General features: G+C 41.7%; 1 protein-coding gene across 2 annotated transcripts; it reads right to left on the bottom strand.

Moving 5' to 3' along the window:
- Positions 1-247: 247 nt before the first annotated feature.
- On the bottom strand, positions 248-24,694 carry MRPL47 (mitochondrial ribosomal protein L47). Of its 2 annotated transcripts, none has more exons than XM_066241488.1 (7): positions 24,538-24,694; positions 17,060-17,211; positions 16,492-16,552; positions 7,088-7,184; positions 5,790-5,920; positions 4,393-4,488; positions 248-432 (listed from the first exon to the last, which is right to left on the bottom strand). In XM_066241488.1, exons 1-7 carry the CDS (start codon positions 24,675-24,677, stop codon positions 300-302), a joined length of 810 nt encoding a protein of 269 aa, XP_066097585.1. In that variant the 5' UTR covers positions 24,678-24,694; the 3' UTR covers positions 248-299. The 2 variants fall into 2 exon arrangements, with proteins under 2 accessions (XP_066097585.1, XP_066097586.1); XM_066241489.1 differs by having other exon boundaries at positions 17,060-17,205; positions 24,538-24,682.
- Positions 24,695-24,716: the final 22 nt, after the last annotated feature.

Below are 24,716 nucleotides of genomic sequence, written 5' to 3'. Positions count from 1 at the left end.
TCCTAGTAAAAGTAGGGAAGATGTAACCACTATTGCTTTTGCTGTAGACACTGACACTACTTTCCCACCCTAAGATGCAGGTGATATTATAGTCTGTGTAGGTGTTAGAATTTATAAAATGGAAATTTAATCTGAATATTTCACTTGATTTTTAAAAGCATAACCACTTTCAGAATTAGCATACCATATTACTTTAAAACAGTTGTTTGATTAAAACTACAATTTCTTTATAAACCACTTAACATAGTTACTTTACTATACAGTTTATTATCCAGGAAAAACAAAATGGTAGATTGAGTTCAGACATCAGAGACAAGACTTGACTTCTTGGCCTTTGAAAGATGTGGGAATTTTTCCTGAAGAAGTTTTGCTTTCTTTTTCTCTAGATTTTTCTTCCTTGTTTGGATACGGGCTTGTTTCTCAAGTCTCAGTCTAGAATAATAAAGCACAACAGCAATTTATACAGAACTATTTCTCTGTTACTCAGTAGTATCAAAATATGTCCAGATCAGTGACTTAAAGGCCTCAATCATGTCAGTCTCTGTTAGGTGTGTCATGTATAACATTAAACTTGAATCACTGTAAACCCACACAGGTCAAGGAGAAACGTGAAATCGAAAGCATCTGTTTCCCTATAGTAATTCTTATTTTCTGACTGAACAGATCTTGTGAGCCTATAAAAGAATGGTCTATTTTTTTTACCTTGTTTAAAAACAGTTATTTTATTGAATACATTAGATTTTTTATGTCCTGAGATAGATCCTGAGACTTGGGAATTGCCTAATTTCAAACAGCACTCAGACTAGCATATCCTTTCGCCTACGACAGAGAGAATAAAGCCATGTTTAGAGATGATGCTCTTATCTTGATTTTGCCTGTACCTGTCAGCATCCCAGGGCATGAGCCATTTGTGCCTTAGCTAAATTATGTTGACCTCTATGGCAACCATCAAAACTGCAAATGATAAATTCACTGATGTCAAGCCTCTACACTACTGAAGCTAGTATTTTGGAGAAGATTTTATTGAGAGTAGGCATAAGCTTATATAAAATCTAATACAGGATCCATGTACTGAATAATATGTCAATGCTATGGTGGAGATCACAGAAATTTGAGATAAGGATTATATTTGGATGAATACAATGTATATACAAAAAAAGCATGATATTATCTACTTTGTAAATTAAGTATAACATAAGATTTTAAGATGTTGAAATTAGATTATTTTATTCCTTAATCTTTGCTCCACCTAAATTTTGGCCATTTGTAAGAAATAATCATATCTGAAAGAATAAAGGTTTTCTATTAATATTCAGAAGATCATGCTGCATGCTTTGAAGGCTTAAAAAGACTGAAAAGGAGAATAATATTTAAATTCTGTAAGAGTAACACTGGATTCATAATTTCTCATACATTGTTTTAAGTCATGTTTTTTGTGTTGTTTTTTTTTTTCATTTTTCTGAAGCTGGAAACAGGGAGAGACAGTCGGACAGACTCCCGCATGCGCCCGACCAGGATCCACCTGGCACGTCCACCAGGGGCAAAGCTCTGCCCACCAGGGGGCGATGCTCTGCCCATCCTGGGCGTCGCCATGTTGCGACCAGAGCCACTCTAGCGCCTGAGGCAGAGGCCACAGAGCCATCCCCAGCGCTCGGGCCATCTTTGCTCCAATGGAGCCTTGGCTGCGGGAGGGGAAGAGAGAGACAGAGAGGAAAGCGGGGCAGAGGGGTGGAGAAGCAAATGGGCGCTTCTCCTGTGTGCCCTGGCTGAAGTCATGTTATTTATTGCTTTACTTTACACAACTAGGGGGCAAAGGGTCACATGGCACATTAGGGTTGGAGAAAAAAAGTGCAGTTAGGTTTCTTCAATCACTGAGCATCTGAACTGGGTATTAAAACAATGTATAGGTGGAGAGATTTCAAAGCTGTGGGAACAGCAGCCAAAGAGGAGAAAATGAACAAGTTATGTTTAGGAAACCAGGAGAAAGTTCTGACTTTGTGAAGGATAAGTAGCTAAAACTAAATTGTGGAAACACTGGGTAGGACTGTAACTGTAGACGAGCTACTGGAAGGTTTTGAACACTGATGGGATAGGTTTGAGGACAATTAGGAAGCAGTATCTGAAGGGACTCAAGTAAGGAGGATGTTCAATTCACTCTGATGAAGAGGGACTGCTCTAGGGCAGAGTGGGAGTAGGAAGGACATCCTGCAGACATTTTGCAGGAAGATTTAAATGAAGGACTGACTGAATCTAGAGCAGTGGTGATGAAAAGGATGAATAATATTTAGTATCAATTAGAATGCATATACTGGAGGTAAAGGAGTTCTGGCCCAGTTCCACTGGGAGTAGGGGTTTCCCACACTACCAGGCAATTCTCAGACACACTGGGGTGTCTGAAAATTCAAGTCAGTTCTGAAACTACCTACCCAGAGACAGTGTCAGAGGTTGTCACCTGAGCTGACCAGTTCCTTCCTTGGACTTCAGACACTAGTCTAAAGTGCAGGTTGTTACCCATAGTTCTGACTGACTGGCTATAAATGAGAGATTCCCATGGCCCCCTCCTTGGGTTCAATTAATTACTAGAGAAGACCACAGAACTCGACACACCAGATTACCAATTATAAAAGGATATAACTCAGGAATAGCGAGAAAAATGACACGCATAGGGCAAGGTATAGGGAAAGAGCAGAGCTTCCGGGCCTTCTCCAGGCACACCCTTCTCCCCAGACTCCCTGTGTTCACCAAACCAGCTCTTCAAACCCTGTCCTTTTGGGGTTTTCTCTTTAGGGTGGCTCCATCACACAGACATTCTTGGTTAAACTACTGACCACTGGCAACAGATTCAACCTCCAGCCCATTTCTCCTCCCTAGAAATCGGGTATGGGACTGAAAATTTCAATTATCTAGTTAAGGCTTGTTCCCATGACAACCAGCACCTAACCTTAAGTGCTTTCCAAAAGTCGTTCATTAGCATAACAGAAAAACTAGCATCACTCAAGAATCAAAGGCTTTTAGATCTGTGACAGAAATGGACAAAGTAAACATTTACAAACCACAACTAGGAATGAGGAGAACTAGCTGGTTTGGTGGCGTAGATGAAAAATTGAAACTGATTTTAAAACATACTAAAATAACGTTAAAGATCAATTTAAAGATATATTTAATCCTATTTAAATTATTTTTTATAACTTGGATTTTTTTGATATGGAAACAAGATTTTAGGGGAGAAAGTCATTTTTTTTCCCCCTAGTGAGAGAGAGACAGAGAAAGGCAGAGAGACAAGAAGCATCAACTCATAGTTGTGTCACTAGTTATTCACTGACTGCTTCTCATACGTGCTTTGGGGGCTCCAGCTGAGCCAGTGACCCCTTGCTCAAGCCAGGGACCTTGGGACCATGTCTATGACCCCACACTGAAGCTGGTGACCTCTGGATTTCAAACCTGGGACCTTAGTGTCCTAGGACTAGGTTGACGCTCTATCCACAGCACCACCACCAGTCAGGCAAGGTCAGTTTTTAAAGAAATCTTGCTGAAAGTAGAACATACTATCTAAGCCAGTTGTTACAAGCTGCAATTCTTGTGCTGCTAGGATTTCCCCTTTAATGTCTAGCTGCTTCCCAGCCTTGAATTGACCGCTAGCATCCTTGGCCAGTAGCCCTGCATTTCCCATATCCTGGTAATTTTTTGTAGCCATAGCCACTGAGTTGAATGACACCCTTCCCCTGGAAACCACAAAGTTGTAATTCATTTACCTTCCAAAGAGAGTTTAGATGATTAATCAACTTTGCAATATTTCTATTTTATGCAACTAAAGTATCTGGACCTTCCTTTTAACATTACAGGAAGATTTAGCCTGACCAGGTGGTGGCGCAGTGGATAGAGCGTCAGACTGGGATGTGGAGGACCCAGGTTTGAAACCCCGAGGTCGCTGGCTTGAGCATGGGCTCACCTGGTTTGAGCAAAGTTCACCAGCTTTGAGCCCAAGGTCGCTGGCTTGAGCAAGGGGTCACTCAGGTGTAGCCCCTTGGTCAAGGCACATATGAGAAAGCAATCAATAAGAAACTAAGGTGCTGCAACAAAGAATTGATGCTTCTCATATCTCTCCCTTCCTGTCTGTCTCTATCTGTCCCTCTCTGTCTCTGTCACAAAAAAAAAAAAATTACAGGAAGATTTAACCTTCCACTTACATATAGATTGATGAATAGAGACAAAATTTTTGAAAGGATATACACTAGAAAGTGAATAAAAGGCTATTTCTTGATGGTGAGATTATACAAGTCTTTTAATTTCTTTTCTACCTGATTTTTCTATTTCTTCTGCAATAAACTTATTCTCATAAAAGCATGTCATCTGAAATAAAGATAGTTCATTAGTAAGGGTGCTTGTGCTCACCTGTCAAAACGATCCACGTAGGGCATTGCAAAGAATCGTTTCCTATTGTACCTTTTATTTAGGTACCAAGGTATAGGCCACTGCTTGAATTTGTGCCTGCCAAGAAAGCAGAAAGACATCACCTGATAGCAAACATTGAATATATTTTCAAGCAGATACAGAGCTCTAGCTTTTGGACTAAATATGTTGTCAAATTAAAAGCAAAATAACCTTGAAGAGAATAGCCTTCTTAGTCTAAAACTGACAGATTCTTTCCCTATCCCCACTCTTTCCTAATAAATCTCAACTGGATTAATCCAAATAAAAATTAGTAGGAAATAAAGTAGATCATTGTAGTATGCAGATGTTTTAGCAACTACCTCTTTTCCGTACTGGAATGCATGGTCAAAATCAGTACAGCTACTCCCCTAATGTGGCTCCAAGCAGCCCCATAAGCACAAACTCCATTAAAGAGCCCATCAAATGACTCAGTGCTAATATGTGATGCAATTTCAACGGTACAGGGGAGGTCTCCAACAACCCAAAATGCCTTCCCATTTACTGAGCAATGTTTAAAGTTCCATTAACGACACTTCCTTTTAGCAGCTCAATCTAAACGTAAAACCCCTGGCAGAGAGAGAATATGCTGGGTCTTCTCAGTTATTTATAACTCAGTATAAATGTTTATCAGATCTTTTCCCAAGGTCTGGTTGGTCTCTGGGAACTGGATTTAGGAGACAAGATTAAACTGTTTCATAACTTGGACTAGAGCTTATCCTGGTTCATGTGACCTTATTCTTCTTTTTAACAGCCTTAGGTTCTTAATGGGCAAAGAGGGAGGTATATGTCCTAAAATTAGCTTCATGGTATTTTTAACCTTCTGAATTACATGTACACATGCACATTTTTCTATGAAAGGATCTGTAACTTTCATCAAATCCTCAAAAGAGCACATGATTCACATGAAATTAAAAACCACTGTTATAGCCTGACTAGGCAGTGCTGCAGTGGATAGAGCATTGGCCTGGGATGCAGAGGACCCAGGTTTGAAACCTGAGGTTGCTGGCTTGAGTGCGGCTCATTGGCTTGAGCGCTGGGTCACTGGCTTGAGTGTGGGATCAAAGACATGACCCCATGGTTGCTGGCTTGAGCAAGGGGTCATTCGCTCTGCTGTAGCCCCCTGGTCAAGACACATATGAGAAAGCAATCAATGAACAACTAAGGAGCCACAACGAAGAACTGATGCTTCTCATCACTCTCCCTTCCTGCCTGCCTATCCCTATCTATCCCTCTGTCACCAAAAGAAGAACGAAAAGAAAGAGAAAGGAAGGAAGGGAAAGGGAAGGGAGGGGAGAGGGAAGGAGAGGAAGAAAGGAGGGAGGGCCACAAGGGAGGAAAAGCCACAATGTAAACTGCACCAGATGATTCTTCCAAAAATGTCTTTTCTCCAAGCACCAGGTCTAGCTTTTTCTTGACCAGTCTGAAGAAGTCTTAGAGCATCTTCTCGTTCCTGGACAACTTTATCTAATGCATCCATGGATTCTATTACCTGAGAAGAGAATGGAAAGATATAATTGCAACGATCACCTAGAAGAGAATTCTAAAGAAAGAAGATGTAAAGATTATGCTACAGAAGGAACTTTGTAAAATAACCCGTCTGTCAAATATTTCTAGCCTGAGCTGTGGTGGCGCAGTGGATAAAGCATCAACCTGGAACACTGAGGTCGCCAGTTCGAAACCCTGGGTTTGCCTGATCAAGGTGTATATGGGAGTTGATGTTTCCTGCTCCTCCCCCCTTCTCTCTCTCTAAAAAGAATAAATTAAAAAAATATATTTCCTAAAAATATTTTTGGCACAGGTATACATGGGTGTGTGCAATATCATCACTTTTTATAATTTTTTTAATTTAGTTTCATTTAAATGAAAACCTACAACAGATTTTCTATATGCAGAGAAAACTACTGGTGGATAAACAGGAAACATATGACTGATCACCTCTAGTAAAGGAAATATGGAACCCAAGGGATTTTTTTAAATGTTTATTTTATTGATATTAGAGATAGAAAGGGAGAGAGGAGAGAGACAAGAACATCTGGTTCCTGTACATCCCTGACCCAGGACTGAGCTGGCAAGCTCTCACTTCAGGATGATACCAGAACTGAGCAAGCTATCCAGTCAGGGCAGGATTTTTTTTTAATAATGAAAAAGAACCGAAATTTAAAAAGTTGACAATGTAAGTAGAGTGGACACTACTGAACTATACACTTAAAAATGATTAAGATAGTACATTTTATGTTATGTGTTCTTAACCACAATAAAAATATGCATAAATAAAATTTGACCTAGTGGGTAAGGAAGTGGCTAAGCTAGAAGGAGAAGTGTACAACGGTGCAGCTACTTTAGAAAAGTTTGGTTGGGTCCTAAAACGTTAAACATAGATTTACCATACAACCCAGCAATTTCACTCTTAGTGTCCACCCAAGAGGGGTAAAAACAGGCTCACACATATGGTGGGGGCCGGAGGTAGGAACGGGAGGGCCTGCAGCTGGGCAGCAGACGTCTGAGGCGATGGAAACGTTCTAAACTTAATAGTAATGGTTACACACCTCTGGAAGTTTACTAAAAACCAAGCAGAAATAGAAAAAAATCTACCTGGCAGGAAATAGAGGAATCATATACTCACTCCTGTTACCTCTGTCCCACAAATCAGCCTTACCTTTTCTAGCCGCTCGGGACTTGGCATGGGCAGGATCTGCCGCTTGGCCTCCTGCTGCAGAGTTAGAAGCATGTTTCTTTCCTTCAGGAGGACATACCTGTATCACATCACAGAGCTCGTGAGGCCGTCTTGTGGTAACATTAATAAAGTTGTGATTTTTGACATCAAAATTAGTAATATTTCTCAAAATATTTATAGAAATCTCAATATAGAGTATCATTACAAAGAAGAATCCTTCAGCCTGACCTGTGGTGGCACAGTGGATAAAGCGCCAACCTGGAACGCTGAAGTCGCTGGTTGAAAACCCTGGGCTTGCCTGGTCAAGGCATAAACGAGAAACTACTACGAGTTGATGCTTCCTGCTCCTACCCCTCCTTTCTCTGTTTCTCTAAAATCAATAAATATAATCTTAAAAAAAAATAATCCTTTAATCAGAGTTATATCTATTCTTATTCATTTGTTCAATAAATTTTCCATGTGGTACATAATTGTATTAAGAGCCAAGAAAACTACAAAAAAAAACAACCCATAAAATATAGTCCCTATGTTCAAAGTGGCTAGAGAGGATGGAAGACCACTAATATTTATGCAGTACCTGTTATATGCCAGGCAATGGGCTAAACACTTTCTATAGGGTGGGGCAAAGGTAGGTTTGTAGTTGTAAGTAAAACAGAGATTATTATTGTATTGTTATTAGTTGTAATCTTTTGTTTTTAGCAAGAGAGCGAGAAAAGAAAAGAGAGATGAGATGTATCAACTCCTAGTTGTGGCACCTTCGTTATTCATTGACTGCTTTCTCATACGTGCCTTGATCGGGAGGGCTCCAACCAAGCCAGTGACCCCTTGCTCAAGCCAGCAACCTTGGGCTTCAAGCCAGTGGCCAGGGGGTCCTGTCTATGAGCTCATATTCAAGGGGGCGACATTGGGGTTTCAAATCTGGGTCCCCAGAGTCCCAGGTCAAGGCTCTACCTACTATGCCACCACTGGTCAGGCAATTGTATTACTTTCCATACAAACAACTGTAAACCCACTTTTGTCCAACCCTGTATAAGTTTCTTTTGATTCTTATAAGAACCCTTTGAGGTTACTATTATTTCCACTTTCTAAATGAAGAAACCAAGGCTGGGAGAAGTAGGATATTCTGGAGCTCAGAGCTAATTCAAGATTCAAATGCTGGACTCCCTGCATGCACAAGCTGCTGTACTTTTACTCCACTAGGCTGCCTCCATAACTGCAATGTGACATGGTGGATTGGGTGGTGCAGACAACAAGTACCAGAAGAAGTAAATGGGAGAGAGGAGTCCTTTCTACTGTCTGAGATGATCAAGAAAAGCTTCACATGGCCCTGGCTGGTTGGCTCAGTGGTAGAACGTCAGCCTGGCATGCAGGAGTCCCAAGTTCAATTCCCGGCCAGGGCACACAGGAGAAGTGCCCATCTGCTTCTCCACCCCTCCCCCTCTCCTTCCTCTCTGTCTCTCTCTTCCCCTCCTGCAGCCAAGGCTCCATTGCAGCAAAGTTGGCCTGGGCACTGAGGATGGCCTCTGCCTCAGGCACTAGAGTGGCCCTGGTTGCAACAGAGCGACGCCCCAGATGGGCAGAGCATCGTCCCCTGGTGGGCGTGCTGGGTGGATCCCGGTTGGGCGCATGGGGGAGTCTGTCTGACTGCCTCCCAATTTCCAACTTCAGAAAAATACAAAAAAAAAAAAAAAAAGAAAAGTTTCACAGAGATGGGATCTGTGAGACAGGAAAGAAAAGCAATGCAAAATCACAGGTACTGAGTAGCAAAGCTGAAGGGAGGTTTTGGGAATAACTGATGAAGAATTAGAGCTGAAAGGAAAGGAAGTAACTGGGGAGGGCACTGAACAGGAGACAAAGAAGCTGGGGTACTTTATGCTATGGAGGAAGACAGTTTTAGGGGAAACAATTTTAGGCAGAAAAGAAATTGGGTTTTTTTGGGGGGGTTGTTGTTGTTTTGTTTGTTTTTTTTAGTGACATATAGACATACAGGAAGGGAGAGTGATAAGAAGACCTTGGGCTTCAAGCCAGTGACCTTTGGGCTCAAACCAGCAACCCTGTGCTCAAGCTGGTGAGCCCACGCTAAAGCCAGATGAGCCGGTGATCAAGCCAGCAAAGTTGGGGTTTTGAACCTGGCTCCTCAGCATCCCAGGTCAATGCTCTATCCACTGCACTATCACCTAGTCAGGCATGAGGTTTCACTATGTATGCATGATCGATCAATCACTGACCACTGCTGACTGAACTCAATGTCCAGTACCTCGGCCCCTCCCCAGAGGGGAGGGTGCTGGTGAGCCTGGAAGCTCCACTCCTGAATCACTCCTTGGTCTTTCTGGTGACCGGCCTCCATTCTGGTGACCAACTCTACCAAGAGTAGCCTCATTTGAACAAAAGAAACTTCCATCACTCAGGAAATACCAAGGAATTTAGAAGCCATGTGTCAACGAATGAGAACAAAATCTGAATAGATATCTTTTATTGCATCGCCAAACCTGCATCAGTGGTTCTTTATAAGCATTTTATCGTTTTTTAACCTGCCATGAAAGATAACCGTTTAAGTAAGAGGGTGACATTTTAAAAATGCCTACTCCAGTGCTTAGAAAGATAACAGTAAGTAGGAGGGTTTGGTGAAGGAACAGCAGGATGGAGAAGATGCACGTGTGTTGTGGACCGTTAAAGGCAAAAAGCCATTATAGATTCGAGGCTTGGCAGGGGGCTAAGTTCTCCCCCCTCCATCTCCATATTTGAGTATTTGCACCCACTCCACTTGCTTCCTGGGGTTGCAGGAAGCAATATACATGCCCTTCCTCTGATTCTTTGTTTGTTTCAGATGTTGGTAGATTTCACTAATGTATCCTGTTTTTGCCTTGGAAGAGTTCCTGTCTTAGCCTTTGATGTGCAACTTTGTATCATGGTCCTTGATTTGCATAGGTCTATATAATAAAGCGAACTTGGGGCTGTGAGGCACTTGGATACTGCCAGGCAGTTTAAGGAGTCCTCCTGGTCCCATCATTTTTGTTTTGACAAAGCATGTTTCCTTAATTCCGCACCGTTATTTGGAGCCGTGCTGGTCCGCAGCAAGTGGCGCCCGAACAGACGACTTGAGTACGAGGAAACTAAAACTGAAGGAAGGTGACGGAACTCCCCAAAGTGAAGTACGCACAGTGAGTAAAAAAAGTTTTGGGGGAAAGTTTAGTTGGTAGTAAAAGAATATAGGACAGATAGGGTAAAAAATAAGGGACCTTTTTGTAAAAATGTTTCCGTATGGAGACAAATCGTTGTCTGAAGAGTATCAGGGTGAGCTGGAAACAGAGGGATGTGAATATGAGGATAACTTGGAGTCTGAGGATGACAGGGGGGATGAAAAATCCGTGGCTATGGCGGCCTTAGCCGTGGGGCCTCCGCTGCCCTTAGCTCCTTCCTACATTCAACCCTCTGCTCCTCTGTTCCCTTATCAGGCTGATTCCATAGTCTATAGCTCAGAATCTGGGAAATCCCCTCTCCAACAATCTATAGACCAGGTTTGAAATATAGGGGAAACAATAGATGGCTTTGCCCATTTTCCTGTTGTGGAAAGACAGGATGATATGGGGAGACTAGTGCGAGAACATGAACCTGTACCTTTTAGAACTCTGAAAGAGCTTAAACTTGTTTGTGTTCAGTATGGGCCTACTGTCCCTTTTTCACTTGGTTTATTAGATACTATTAGGGCAAAGGCTCTTCCCCCAAATGACTGGAAGGCGATTGTTTGTGCTTGTCTCTCCGGGAGTGATTATTTGCTGTGGAAGTTGGACTTTCATGAAGGGGCTGTTGAGGTAGGAGAAAAATCTCAGCACAGTCAACCTGAGCTGCCGGTTACAGCAACTATAGCATTTGAGAATGGATAGGAGACTCAGGTATTAGGAAAGTTACAGCTTTTCCTGTCATGATCTGATTTTCTTTAATGTTTTAACTATGATCTTCTGAGCTATCATTTTGTTTCTTTCTTATTCTTTGTCTGGAAATTGAGGCAGGGGACCTGTGTTGGATCTGACTATAGAAAATATCCCAGCAGCTGCCGAGAGCAAATTTTCTCGGGGAGATTTTGTTTAGTCACATCCTACAGTTCCTCTGTCAGAAAATGCCCTGACTAATATCAGGCAGGCATCTTTCTAATCTGGATGTGCTCTGAAATCCCGGGTTTCTCTCTGGTTTGTCTAGTTCGTCTAATTCTTGTTTCTGTTTAGTCTTTGTTTAATGTTGTCAAAATGTGTCTGTTTTTAAGGCCTGAATTAAGGGTTTTTTTGCATGCAAAAATTGGAAATGCTGGCTCTAATATTTAGAAAAAATAAAATGTTTTTAGAACTTGTAAGGAGTGCTCATTTAAATTTAAATAGAATGTAGATCCTTAAGACTTACTGATTTGGTTAGTGCATTGTGAGGTGTGTTCAGAGTTAGGAGCCAAATAGCAACTTAAGTATTAGGAAACTCCTGCAAATCTTCTTTGTCATGCTCTTTTTACTTTAAATTTTTTGAATACTGATGTACAGGGTCATTCAGCAGCAGAGTCTCTGGAACCCTGCAAGGAAAGCCTTCCCTGAAGTGCAATGGAGGGACCTGCTCACAGGAATCTGGCAAGGGCCAGACCCTGTTCTCTTATGGGGCCGAGGATATGTGTGTGTGTTTTTCCTAGGTCTGCTGAAGCTCCTCAGTGGGTCCCTGAACGACTGGTGAGACACCATGATTCTAGATGACTCACTTCACAAGAGCAATTGTATGAGGCTTATTTCACTGTGCTCTTTTCCCTTTCTCAATTATTATTATCTAATTTTTTTAATGTTTTAGATCATTTTATTTCTTTCCTGCTCCATTGCTTGAAAAGAGGGCGAAAGGAGGGCCTGATTTGGGTGTTGCTGAACAGAAATCTCATACGGCCATGTTGAGATTTTTTTAGAGAGATCTCTGTTTAGTATATATCCTTATTATGTTCCTATTAAGGTAGCCCTACTTAAGATCAAGCAGGCCATAGTTTAATCTCTAAAACCCCGGGTTTCACTCTTGATTTGTGATTGTATGTGAAGTCTTTGTTTAATGTCTAAGTGTTTTTGTTTATAAGGCCTGAATTAAGTCCTTACATGAAAAGTAATAATAATAATAATAATAATTTTGGAAATGCCAGCTCTAGTATTGAAAACAAAATAAAAATAATTTCATTTCCCTATATAAATATAATTTTGTTTGGAATAAATAAAGCGCGCTCATTTTGGATCCAAAAGACTTGCTGGTTTGGCCAGGCTGCTCCAGGCCACAAGTGGAAGGCTTGGGGCAGCATAGATTTACATAATAAAGGTGTAAAGATTTTTTTTTACTATAGGAGAATAATGAAGATCACACTGGGATTTTTCAGTTTTGATATGTACTCTTTATGATGCCTGTTAATTAATATTAAGGGGTGTTTTGATAAGTGTGGGAATGTTGCTTGGAGGTGCATTTGCTCTGTTTTTGTTGAAAGTTAACAAAGTCAAGAATTTCTTGCAATCTTTGAAGTCAGAATATTGTAAAGTGTGCTTGAAGATTCAATTGTAAATAATAAGAAAGGGGGGGGTCATGTCCTGGAGCTCCTGCAGGTCTACCCTGTTACGCTTTTTACTTCAAACAGTTTCTTTTGAATGCTGATGTACAAGAGATGCCAAATATTTTTGTCCCACAAACTACTACCCCTTTTTTATTTTTGATTCCAGCTAATAACACTGTTTTGTCTTTTTCTGAATAGCTCCAGATATATAGGCAGATAGGGACCCTCAAGCCCCTCAGTGAGATCTTCTGAGCATGGCTTTTAAGGTACCAAGAGGCAGAAAAAGCCCAAAGGAGATCAGGTAAAATACCAGCTCTTGGCATACGCCCTCAGAGGCTCCAACGCTCCAACCGGAACTTCATCAGGGCCCTGCTTCAATAGTGGAAAGGATGGTCATTTGAGCCAAAGCCTGCCAGGCTTACATGCCTTTGCTGTGAGGAAGAAGGGACACTGAAAGGTAGGCTTCCCCCTCACTCCTCTAAGGGAGGGTTCAGTCTCTTCCAGCCCTGCTCCAGCCACCTGTGACCTAACCTTGCCCAGAATACTGGGATTTGCCACTGAAGGCTAAAAGGTGCCCAGGGCCATCGGCCCCATCTACGACACTGTGGATGAGCCTGGGGTATTTCTTCCAAGTAGCCGGTAGACTGGTCTCATTTACACAGGAGCCATTTAACTATGTCTTGCCTGAATATTCAGGTTTTTTATTCTTCCCTCGAAGATCTCTGTTGTGGGTGTTGATAGTCCTATTTTCTGCTGCTTTGTTTTATAGTTTTCCTTTATTCTTCCTGCCTCAATGCCTCACTCATATTTTAGGCTAGGACCTACTCCTAATTCAGAGCTCCTTTTTTTCCTTTTTTGCCAACTTACAAATTTACCTCTGCCACCCAGCTTAGTGTATCCCAAGGTTCTCACCACCCCATGGCTGTAAAGCTCCAGTATAGGACCCCTGGGTTCATCTTTCCAGTTTAAAGAAAACGGAAGCTCCATCTTTATGCATGCTACAGATGGCTTTTCCAGTCTACCTGGGTCATTACCAGCTAGAAGCAGCGGTCATTGGGACTTTGACGCTAACTGCAAAGTGTGGAAGTGTGACAGCAATTCTAGTGCCATGTGGACTTTTCCTGAATGTGGACTTTTCCTGGACTCCTGCTCCTGTGACAGTTTTTGACGGACTGAACTGGGGTTGGGTTGCATTTGCAGAGATTTGGAATGGTGTTGGTGCCAACTTGGACTTGAACACTTTAAGGACATTACTCTTTTATAGATTCTTGTTGTATTAGCTTAAAGAGTTTGCTTAAAGGCTTTAATCACTGTGATGTATTAGTATACTTGTTTTGGGTCATCTGTTAGCACTGGCTATACTAATTTTGTGTTTGTTCTGTATTTTTTCCGTCTGCCTCCAAATTAGAAAATCAGATGAGTGCAAATCTCAGCACACAAATTAACAAGAAAAGGGGGATATGTTGTGGACCGTGAAAGGCAAAAAGCCATTATAGATTCGAGGCTTGGCAGGGGGCTAAGTTCTCCCCCCTCCATCTCCATATTTGAGTATTTGCACCCACTCCACTTGCTTCCTGGGGTTGCAGGAAGCAATATACATGCCCTTCCTCTGACTCTTTGTTTGTTTCAGATGTTTGTAAATTTCACTAATGTATCCTGTTTTTGCCTTGGTAGAGTTCCTGTCTTAGCCTTTGATGTGCAACTTTGTATCATGGTCCTTGATTTGCATAGGTCTATATAATAAAGCGAACTGGGGCTGTGAGGCACTCGGATACTGCCAGGCAGTTTGAGGAGTCCTCCCGGTCCCATCGTTTTTGTTTTGACAAGTGTGTTTCCTCAATTCCGCACCGTTATTTGGAGCCGCGCTGGTCCGCGGCACACGTGCACTGCTCCATCTAGACCAGGCAGTGGCTACAGACCAACCCGTTGTTGCCATGTAGGAATGCAGGTCCAGTGTGGCCAGATTAGAGGTCTGATTATTACTGAGGAGCCAATCATCTTAATTTCCACATGAAATCTCCCAATTTAAAAAACACAGTAAAGTCCAAGCAAAACATTCAGCTAATGTAGGGAGTGGGAGGGTGAGCAAAATATGTAAAGGGGCTCAAAAGGTACAAATTTTCAGTTATAAAACGAGTAAGTAACAGGGATATAATGTACGGCCTATATAATATATAATGGTGACTATAGTTAATACTACTATACTGCATATTTGAAAGTAGCTAAGAGAGCCTGACCAGGAGGTGGTGCAATGGATAGAGCGTCGGACTGGGATGCAGAGGACCCAGGTGTGAAACCCTGAGGTCACCGGCTTGAGCGCGAGTTCATCTGGCTTGAGCGCGGGCTCACCAGTTTAAGCACGGGGTTGCTGACTTGAGTGTGGGATCATAGATATAACCCCATGGTCACTGGCTTGAGTTCAATGGTCGCTGGCTTGAAGCCCAAGGTTACTGGCTTTAGCCCAAGGTCGTTGGCTTGAGCAAGGGGTCACTCGCTCTGCTGTAGCCCCCTAGTCAAGGCACATATGAGAAAGAAATCAATGAACAACTAAGGTGCCGCAATGAAGAATTGATGCTTCTCATCTCTCTCCTGGTCTGTTCTCTGTTTCTATCTGCCCCTCTTTCTGTCTCTATCTCTGTCTCTCTCTCTCTTTCACACACACACACACACATACACACACACAGAAAGTAGCTAGGAGAGTGGATCTAAAACCCCACACATGAAGATTTACATTACATGAAGATCTCAAAAGTTATCATCACAGGCAGGGAAAAATGCTGTAACCATGTATGGTGATGGATGTTACCTGGACTTATTGTGATGATAATTTTACAATATATACCAATACTGAATCGTTAACATTGTACACATTAAACATACTGTCACATCAATTATACCTCTATAAAAAAATATAGTCAATTAGAAATACAACTTTGTCTTAAATCCTCTCAACTCTAATTTATCAAGAGAAAAGTAGCTAAAGATCTACCTGAATTCCCAATTAAATATGCCCTCCAATATACTTTCCCAAAGCCAAAGATTTCAGACCATGCAAAAGGTAATAAAAAAAGAGGAAGGCCTCAATGTGACCAATTTTTCTCCATTTCCTTTTATTAATTTACTGAAACTATTAGTATAAAGATGCCAGTATGACTGGTAGCAGTTACAGTAAAATTTCTAATTCCTCAACTACTTGAGAACTCTGGTACATTTGTCTTAATATACTTGACCCTCTGACATAGTTATAAAATTTTCTTTTTTTGGACTGTCAATTTATTGTGTGTCTGATGAGTGTTTTAGATAATTATATTTAGTTTTCAATTACAGTTGACATATATTAGTTTGGTTGTACAACACAGTAATTAGACCTTACAAAGTAATCATCTGTGACTGTTTTTATAGCTGGCAGTTTGTCCTTATTAATCCCTTACCCCTTTTTACCCATCTCCCCAACCCTTAGGTCACTGGCTTGAGCACGGGATCACTGACAACAAGCCATGGTTGCTGGCTTGTGATCAGGGGCTGCTGGCTTGAACAAGGGGCCAATGACTTCGCTTAAGCCCCCAGTTAAGGCACATATGAGAAGCAATCAATGAAAAACAAAAGTGATGCAACTATGAGTTGATACTTATAATCTCTCTCCCTTCCTCTCTCTCTCTCTTAAAAAAAAATCTGTCTTATTGTCATTCAACCTGTCATATTCATAAAATCTATGATCTTATATATCATCCACAATACAAACCACTCAATTTCTTACATCACATGAAGTTTATACCTCCTTGTTGTACCATAACTGCTTTAAACACCTTGATGTTCATGTACTCAGTATACTTACCAAAGTTTATGTAAATCTACATTACTTTTGTTCCTTAATTGCTGACAGGTCCATGAAGCTCCTATTAAAATGATAAATTCATACCATGAAATAATTTTCTAGCTATATGCTCTCTGGCAAATTACTTAACCTCTTTAAACCGGTTTATCTGTAAACTATATAATAGTTATATTAAAATTAAAGAGGGATTAAATTATATAACATGAAATTAGATGGGCAGTAGCATTCAAAAATATCAGTAGGACTACGGAATGTATTTTTAGTCTAATGTCAAAATACTTTACATCATAAATTAATTTTCAATTATCTCTAAAAAATAAAATCTGAAACAAACCCCAAACATCAATTTAGTGAAAAATTTCAGCCTACTTCTCTTCTAAACCTTTTGCCAAACTGCCAAGGAACAATTAACTCTATTATATCTTCCTTTCAATTTTCACTAATAGACATTTCTAAAGGAAATAAAAAGAAAAAAGAAAACACCCAAGTAATTCCTAAACTGTCCCAAAACGATGAAAGGTTCAATAAATATTGATATATTTAATGTCAATTAACCTAAATGTCTCACCAGATTTCACTTTTTCTTCCCCCCAATTCTTTGGGTCATCAAAAAATTCTTCCAGGCCTTTCCTCGATAACGTAGTATGAAGTATTCTATGCTGGTGTAAAGATGTGACACCTGCTGTGTTCTTAGGCAACAGTTTAAGAGAAAACCTGTAACTAAACATATATAAACAATTTATTAAAGTTTCACATTTGAATTTTATAAGCAATAAATGGAATCATTTCCTCATCTATAATGTTAAAAAAAAACCTATTCATGGTTTCTGCAAAAGAAACAATAAACTTATAAAACACTTTAGAAATTATTTAAAATATTGCATTGTAGATGATGTTACCCTATAATTTTAGAGGTAATATATTTACATAATTATATACTAAGGCAGTGATTTTCAACCTGTGTGCCATAAGAATTTTTAAAACAAGTAGTACCTGACTATTTAGTCAGGGGCACTTACCTCTTTCCCTTAGATTGTCAAATAAAAAAAAAATGAGAACACCACACACAACAATAGCCATCTGGTGTGAATCAATCAAAATTATATGTATCTTTTTGGTCAGATCAGCAAAATATCTTTTTTGGTATGCTGAAGAATTTTAGTAATTTGTTTATGTGTGCCATTAAGATGAAAAAGGTTAAAAATCATTATTTTCAGGTAACCTATATAGGTCCTTCATAAACTGCTAGTGGGTATATATGAGCAGATTCAAAATATTCTGAAGATTTATTCAGCAACATACATTAGAGGCCTCAATGCTTCTTCCCTTCACTCATTAAGTCCACATCTAGAAATTTTAACTAAAGAAATTATCATAGATGGGAATTGATAAATTAAACATCTATTAAAACATTATATAGGAGGCCCTGGCCGGTTGGCTCAGCGGTAGAGTGTCAGCCTGGCGTGCAGGGGACCCGGGTTCGATTCCCGGCCAGGGCATATAGGAGAAGCGCCCATTTGCTCCCCCCCCCCACCTTCCTCTCTGTCTCTCTCTTCCCCTCCCGCAGCCAAGGCTCCATTGGAGCAAAGATGGCCCGGGCGCTGGGGATGGCTCCTTGGCCTCTGCCCCGGGCGCTAGAGTGGCTCTGGTCGCAGCAGAGCGACGCCCCGGAGGGGCAGAGCATCGCCCCCTGGTGGGCAGAGCTTTACCCGTGGTGGGCGTGCCGGGTGGATCCCGGTCGGGCGCATGCGGGAGTCTGTCTGACTGTCTCTCCCCGTTTCCAGCTTCAGAAAAATACAAAAAAAAACAAAAACACATTATATAGGATATAAAAAAGTTAATAGTGTAAATGTACAACCATGAATGGTTTAGAAATTATTGTGCATCTCTATGATAATCTATTATGCAGGAATTTAAAATTCATGTTTTTAAAGAATATTTAATGACATTGGATAAATTATTTATTTATTTATTTATTTATTTATTTATTTATTTATTTAATTCTGAAGCTGGAAAGTCAGACAGACTCCCGCATGCCCGACTGGGATCCACCCGGCACGCCCACCAGGGGCGATGCTCTGCCCCTCTGGGTGTCGCTCTGCCGCAACCAGAGCCACTCTAGCGCCTGGGGCAGAGGCCAAGGAGCCATCCCCAGCACCCGGGCCATCTTTGCTCCAATGAAGCCTTGGCTGCGGGAGGGGAAGAGAGAGACAGAGAGGAAGGCGCGAGGGGGGGATGGAGAAGCAAATGGGCTCCTCTCCTATGTGCCCTGGCCAGGAATCGAACCCGGGTCCCCCGCACGCCAGGCCGATGCTCTACCGCTGAGTCAACCGGCAGGGCCTGAATAAATGGCTCTGGCTGGTTGGCTCAGCGGTAGAGCGCCGGCCCAGCATGTGGAAGTTCTAGGTTCGATTCCCGGCCATGGCACACAGGAAAAGCGCCCATCTGCTTCTCCACCTTTCCCCTTTTCCTTTCTCTCTATCTCTCTATCTCTCTCTTCTCCTCCCACAGACAAGGCTCCATTGGAGCAAAGTTGGCCCAGGTGCTGAGGATGGTTCCATGGCCTTCACCTCAGGCACTAGAATGGCTCTCAGTGCAAACGGAGCAACGCCCTAGATGGGCAGAGAGCATTGCCCCTGGTGGGCATGCCAGGTGGATCTCAGTTGGTCGCATGTGGGAGTCCGTCTCTCTGCCTCCCTACTTCTCACTTCAGAAAAATACAAAGAAAAAAAGAATTTTATTTATTGATTTTAGAGAAGGAGGGAGGAAGCATCAACTGGTAGTAGCTATTTCTCATATGTGCCTTTACCAGCAACCTCAGTATTCCAGGTCAAGGCTTTATCCACTGAGCCACCACAGGTTAGGCAATATGGGTAAATAATTTAAAACACAATAGTGAAGTGTGTCACAAGTGTTGAATTCCTACCCAAAAAAATGTAAACTGAATCTAGTCTTAAGAAAACAATCAGACAAACCCAAATGGTGGGATAGTCTAAAAACTCTGATATAGGCCCTTGCTGAGTGGCTCAGTGCATAGAGTGTCATCCCAGTGCATGAGATCACAGGTTCCATCCCCAGTTAGGACATGTATGAGAAACAACTAGTAAGTGTACAAGTAAATGGAACAACTAAGTGGAACAAGTTGATGCTTCTCTGTCTCTCACTTTCTCTCCTCTTCCCTTCCTTTCTCTCTCAAACCAATAGAAAAAAAATTTTTTAATTTAAAAGAATAAGGCTGATCTTATAAAAAGTATCAGTGTCAAAAATTAAAAAAAAAGAAACCATTCTGGATTTTAAAAGACTAAAGAGACATGACAACTAATGTAATAAATGCTCATTGTTTGGACTCTGAATAAAAAAATAAGAAAGAAAAGCCTGACCAGGCATTGGTGCAGTGGATAGAGCACTGGACTGGGATGTAGAGGACCCAGGTTCAAAACCCCGAGGTCGCTGGCTTGAGCACGGGCTCACCCGGCTTGAGCACAGGGTCGCTGGCTTGAGCAAGGGATCACAGACATGACCTCATTTTCGCTGGCTTGAGCCCAAGGTCACTGGCTCAAGCAAGGGGTCACTCCCTTTGCTGTAGTCCCCTAGTCAAGGTACATATGAGAAAGCAATCAATGAACATCTAAGGAGCTCCAACGAAGAATTGATGGTTCTCATCTCTCACCCTCCCCCCCAAAAAATTTTTTTAAAGAAAAAAAAATTAAGGCCCTGGCCAGTTGGCTCAGTGGTATAGCGTCGGCCTGGCGTGCAGAAGTCCCGGGTTCGATTCCCAGCCAGGGCACACAGGAGAAGTGCCCATCTGCTTCTCCACCCCTCCCCCGCTCCTTCCTCTCTGTCTCTCTCTTCCCCTCCCGCAGCCAAGGCTCCATTGGAGCAAAGATGGCCTGGGTGCCGGGGATGGCTCCTTGGCCTCTGCACCAGGCGCTAGAGTGGCTCTGGTCGCAACAGAGCGTCACCCCCTGGTGGGCGTGCCGGGTGGATCCCAGTTCGGCGCATGCGGGAGTCTGTCTGACTGTTTCTCCCCGGTTCCAGCTTCAGAAAAATACAAAAAAAAAAAAAAAAAAAAAAAAAAAAAGGAAGGGAATTCTGACACCTATTTCAGCATGGGTGACCTGTGAGGACATGATGCTAAGCAAAATATGCCAGTCACAGGACACATACTGGACAGTGCCACCCGGGTGAATGAAACACTGTACCTAAGAGGAATCAGAGCCGCAGAGCCAGAGCAAGCAGAACGGCGGTTGCCAGAGGGGGAGGAGAGGGAGAACGGGGAGTTCCTGTGTGACGTCTAATTAACGTTGAATTTCAGCCTGTAAGATGGACAGAGCTCTGTGGCCGAGTGGCGGCGCAGTAACACAGCAGCGTGGGTGTCCCAATTGCCGCTAAACTGTGCCGCTAAAAGTGGTCAAAGCGCTAAATTTCGTGTTATATGGATTTACCACAATTTATAGAGAATTACCATGGATGACAAATATTTTCCAGTATTTATTTACATAATTATTATTTAATCTCAAATAACTCAATACAGTAAGTTATATCCAAACATTAAAAACACGATGACATAAAAAAAAAAAATTACCAGGACAATTGATGATGTTTGAATTTGGGCTATATGCCAGATAAGAGTTGCTGAATAATAGTAGTGTATCAATATTAAATTCCCTGGTGTAGCCACATGCAAAAGAATGAAACTCAACTACAGCCTGTCCCCGTGTACTAAAATTAATTCAAAATGGATCAAAGACCTAAATATAAGACCTGAAACAATAAAGTACATAGAAGAAGACATAGGTACTAAAATCATGGACCTGGGTTTTAAAGAACATTTTATGAACTTGACTCCAATGGCAAGAGAAGTGAAGGCAAAGATAAATGAATGGGACTACATCAGAATAAAAAGTTTTTGCTCAGCAAGAGAAACTGATATAAAAATAAACAGACAGCCAACTAAATGGGAAATGATATTTTCAAACAACAGCTCAGATAAGGGCCTAATATCCAAAATTTACAAAGAACTCATAAAACTCAACAACAAACAAACAAACAATCCCATAAAAAAATGGGAAGAGGACATGAACAGACACTTCTCCCAGGAAGAGATACAAATGGCCAACAGATATATGAAAAGATGCTCAGCTTCATTAGTTATTAGAGAAATGCAAATCAAAACTACAATGAGATACCACCTCACACCTGTTAGATTAGCTATTATCAACAGACGGGTAATAGCAAATGTTGGAGAGGCTGTGGAGAAAAAGGAACCCTCATTCACTGTTGGTGGGAATGTAAAGTAGTACAACCATTATGGAGGAAAGTATGGTGGTTCCTCAAAAAACTGCAAATAGAACTACCTTATGACCCAGCAATCCCTCTACTGGGTATATACCCCAAAACCTCAGAAACATTGATACGTGAAGACACATGTAGCCCCATGTTCATTGCAGCACTGTTCACAGTGGCCAAGACATGGAAACAACCAAAAAGCCCTTCAATAGAAGACTGGATAAAGAAGATGTGGCACATATACACTATGGAATACTACTCAGCCATAAGAAATGATGACATCAGATCATTTACAGCAAAATGGTGGGATCTTGATAACATTATAAGGAGTGAAATAAGTAAATCAGAAAAAAACAAGAACTACATGATTCCATACATTGGTGGAACATAAAAATGAGACTAAGAAACATGGACAAGAGTGTGGTGGTTATCAGGGGTGGGGGGAGGGAGGGAGGGAGAGAGTTAGGGGGAGGGGGAGGGGCACAGAGAACTAGATAGAGGGTGGCGGAGGACAATCTGACTTTGGGCGAGGGGTACGCAACATAATTTAATGACAAAATAACCTAGACATGTTTTCTTTGAATATATGTACCCTGATTTATTAATGTCATCCCATTACCATTAATAAAAATTTATTTAAAAAAAAAAAAAATTCCCTGGTGTGATCACTGGAGTATTGTGGTTAAGACACTGCTCTTGTTCTTAGGAGATATATGCTGAAATGTCATAATATTTGCAATTCTGACATGCCTCAAATAGTTCAGAAAAAAAGGCATGGATATAAGAAAAATGTAACAAAGTGCTGAGGATTGATAAATATAGAGTACATGGTTATTCTTAGTCCTACTCTTACAACTTTTCCATTGGTCTGAAAAAAAATTTTTTTTGTGACAGAGACAGAAAGAAGGACATATAGGGACAGAGAGACAGGAAGGGAGACGAGAAGCATCAATTCTTTGTTGCGGCACCTTAGCTGTTCATTGATTACATTCTCATATGTGCCTTGACCAGGTAACTAGAGCAGAGCGAGTAACCCCTTGCTCAAGCCAACAACCCTGCACTCAAGCTGGTGATCCTGCGTTCAAGCCAAATGAGCCTGTGCTCAAGACGGTGACCTCGGGGTCTGGTACCTGGGTCCTCTGCGTCCCAGTCCTATGCTCTCTCTGTTGTGCCACTACCTGGTCAGGCTGAAATTTTTAAAAATAAAAAATAGGGGAAATAAGGGTAAGGGCACAAGAATGTGTGTCTATAAATAGAGCCCTGATTTTATTTTATTTTTTTAGTGAGAGAGAGAGATGACAGACACAGTAAGGGAGAGGGAAGAGAAGCATCAACTTGTAGTTGTGGCACCTTTTAGTTGTTCGTTGCTTCTCATATGTGCCTTGACCGGGGGCTTCAGCCGAGCCAGTCACCCCTTGCTCAAGCCAGCGACCTTTGGGCTCAAGTCAACGACCCAGTGCTCAAGCTAGTGAGCCAGGGCTCAACCCTGCGACCTTGGGGTTTCGAACCTGGGACCCCAGAGTCCCAGGTCAGCTATATCCATAGCGCCACCACTGGTCAGGGCTTATTTTATTTTTAAATTACATGTATGTACGTATATGCAAAGTTACAAAGTGAAAGAAATCTGTTTATCTCTGAGTGGTAGAATTATAGTTGATTTTTACTCTCTTCAAAACACTTTTTCCTATATTCCAAAGTGTTTACAAATGTACATAAAATAGATTCAAGTTTGCCACCTCTGATCAGGTTACAAACTCCTACCCTGACTGGTGGTGACGCAGTGGCTAGAGCATCAACCAGGGACTTTCACTGTCTCACACCAGAGGCCCTGAGGCCCCAAAGTCACAGGCTTAAGCATGGGATCATCAACATGACCACATTGTAAGTGGCTTGTGCTCAGGGTCGCTGGCTTGTGCTCAGGGTCGCTGGGTCAGCTGGACACCCCCCTACACTGCCCACTGGTCCAGACACTTAAGAGAAGCAATCAACTTACAACTCAAATGCCAACTACGAGTTGATGCTTCTCATCTCCCTCCCTATCCCTCTCAGCAAACAAACAACAAAAAGTTGCAACCTCCATTCTCTGCAAAATGAAAAAAATAACTTTTCTCTGAAGTTAATGTCTAACAATACTGTAACATAACATGCTCAATAACTGTGCTAGATTCAAGACTGCATACACTAATTAATTACCTCCTTAGGAAAAAAAAATCTATTTATAAAATTCAAATCATTATAGCCAAAAGCCAACACAAGGGAGGAAAACATACACCCTAAAGTAAAAACAACTGTTTTGACCAGAAGACAAGCTAACCTTCCAGAAATAATGAACACCATGTGTAGGATGTTCCTTTTTTCCACTCGCAAGGGCAACTTTTCACTTATTCAGCTACTTTAAATTACTCACTCAGCATTTACCGAAACAATCTCTGTGACACATTCCAGAAGTAGAAATATCCCTCCTTTTTTTCTCCAAGCCTGACACAGGTCCACAGCCAAAGGGTAAACTCTATACCTCTAGCTTTAATTCAACAAGTACTGGGTATCTCCAGACCTCAGGTATTGCCTGTCTAGAGTAGGTGGCAAGAAAAAAAGGCAAGAACAGAAATGTCGCAGGTGGGCGACTTGTACAAAGCCCCTCACTCGTGAGTTGGGTTCGGACTCAAGCTCCATCCCTGAGCTGTTCTCAGCATTTCGGTAGCCAAAACAAGACCCAGAGTTGACTAGGTGGACACACCTACTCCTCGCATCACTCACCCTGTTCCAGCAGGGGCCTGAGGATTTATTAACGACCTGGAAGCCTTCAGGACGGCTGACACTTTTCTGCAAAGACTGGCTAAACTGGCTGCAGCCATTTTTTTCGCGTAAGCAAACCGCGTTTCTGCCCATAATGGCATCACTTCCGGTGCTTAGCTCCAGCCGGAAGAAAAGAACAG

This window comes from Saccopteryx bilineata, chromosome 8, assembly GCF_036850765.1.
Source record: "Saccopteryx bilineata isolate mSacBil1 chromosome 8, mSacBil1_pri_phased_curated, whole genome shotgun sequence".
NCBI classification, from domain to species: Eukaryota; Metazoa; Chordata; class Mammalia; order Chiroptera; family Emballonuridae; genus Saccopteryx; species Saccopteryx bilineata.
The sequence above is the reverse complement of the archived record's forward strand: the minus strand, read 5'-3'. Positions and strand labels throughout refer to the sequence as shown.

Coding starts and splice junctions, on each gene's coding strand:
- MRPL47 (XM_066241488.1), bottom strand. CDS start 24,677: ATGCCATTATGGGCAGAAACGCGGTTTGCTTACGCGAAAAAAATGGCT. Junction 7,185..16,491: donor GTAGATTTACATAAACTTTG/GTAAGTATACTG, acceptor GATGTGATACAG/GTATGTCCTCCTGAAGGAAA. Junction 5,921..7,087: donor GTCCCGAGCGGCTAGAAAAG/GTAAGGCTGATT, acceptor TTCTCTTCTCAG/GTAATAGAATCCATGGATGC.